General features: G+C 51.2%; 1 protein-coding gene across 1 annotated transcript in view; it reads right to left on the minus strand.

The window, feature by feature from the left end:
- Window positions 1-944, minus strand: part of TBX3 (T-box 3) — a gene marked incomplete at its 3' end in the record, with an annotated part of 8626 nt that extends 7682 nt beyond the window's left edge. Inside the window, exon 1 of the mRNA XM_009320203.1 lies at window positions 21-944. Within this exon, the coding sequence (XP_009318478.1) occupies window positions 21-415 (395 nt within the window). The remainder of the gene's footprint in view (window positions 1-20) is intronic.
- Window positions 945-957: the final 13 nt, after the last annotated feature.

The raw sequence follows: 957 nt of genomic DNA on the forward strand, positions 1-957 counted from the left end.
AACCCCCGACCCAGACCTACCTTCCCGATTTGGTAATCACCATCTCCGTGCCTCTTTTATGGAATTGTTCCCAAAGCTCTTTGGCTTCCAGATGCACTTTCGGGTCATCTTCCACCTCTTCTTCTGGCTCCAGAGTTTTTAAAGGCCTCAGATGGGCTGCTGCCTGGTGACCCAGGGAAGAAAAGGGGATACCAGTCTCTGCAGCCCCCACTAACTGATCCATGATGGGTTTAGCCAGAGCCCCGGGAAGGGAGAGGGCGGCCGCCCCGTTGGGAGGCAAAGCCAGAGCCGGGAAGAAGGGAGGCTGATGTCCCAACACAGCGCTCATGGCAAAGTCCGGTGCCCGGTGAGGTAAAAAAGGATGATAAGCCATGCTTGTCCCAGGGATTACTGGATCTCTCATCGGTATATTCATCCACTCCACTCCTCGGTCTTCCTACTGCTGGAGTAGTCCCGGAGTGGTTTCTAACAGCACATCATGAAGAAGAAAAATTAAAATAATAACAATAACAGCAATAAAGCACCAAAAAATAGGGTGGGGGGGAAACAAGCTCTAGACAGCACAGTACATGGGGGAGAGGCAGAACTTCTACAGCCTACAACTTCCCGAGCCGGGGCACATCCCCAGCCTTCGGGACAGCGGATTAACAAGATTGTTCATTATTCGTCTTGCTTTTTTTGTATTCGGTCTCTGCAGGTTTGGTTTTGGGGTTTTTTTTTCCTGAGTGGAAGTCCTTGCGCTGGAAAAGAAACGCCGAAGAAGGGGAAAAAAAAAAAAATCCACCGGGTTCGCTGTCTGCTCCTGTTGCCGCAGAAGGGCTGGACAAGCCGAGATCCTTTTTTTTCTTCTTCTTCTTTTTTCTCTTAGTCTCAATCCCCCTTCTCTTCTTTCGTGGCGGAGGGTGACGGCTCGAAGCTGGGTTTTCTTTTTGGGTGGCTGGCTCCCCCCCCCCCCTA

The sequence above is a fragment of the Pygoscelis adeliae genome, unplaced genomic scaffold (genome assembly GCF_000699105.1).
Source record: "Pygoscelis adeliae isolate BGI_AS28 unplaced genomic scaffold, ASM69910v1 Scaffold483, whole genome shotgun sequence".
In the NCBI taxonomy this organism is placed as follows: domain Eukaryota; kingdom Metazoa; phylum Chordata; class Aves; order Sphenisciformes; family Spheniscidae; genus Pygoscelis; species Pygoscelis adeliae.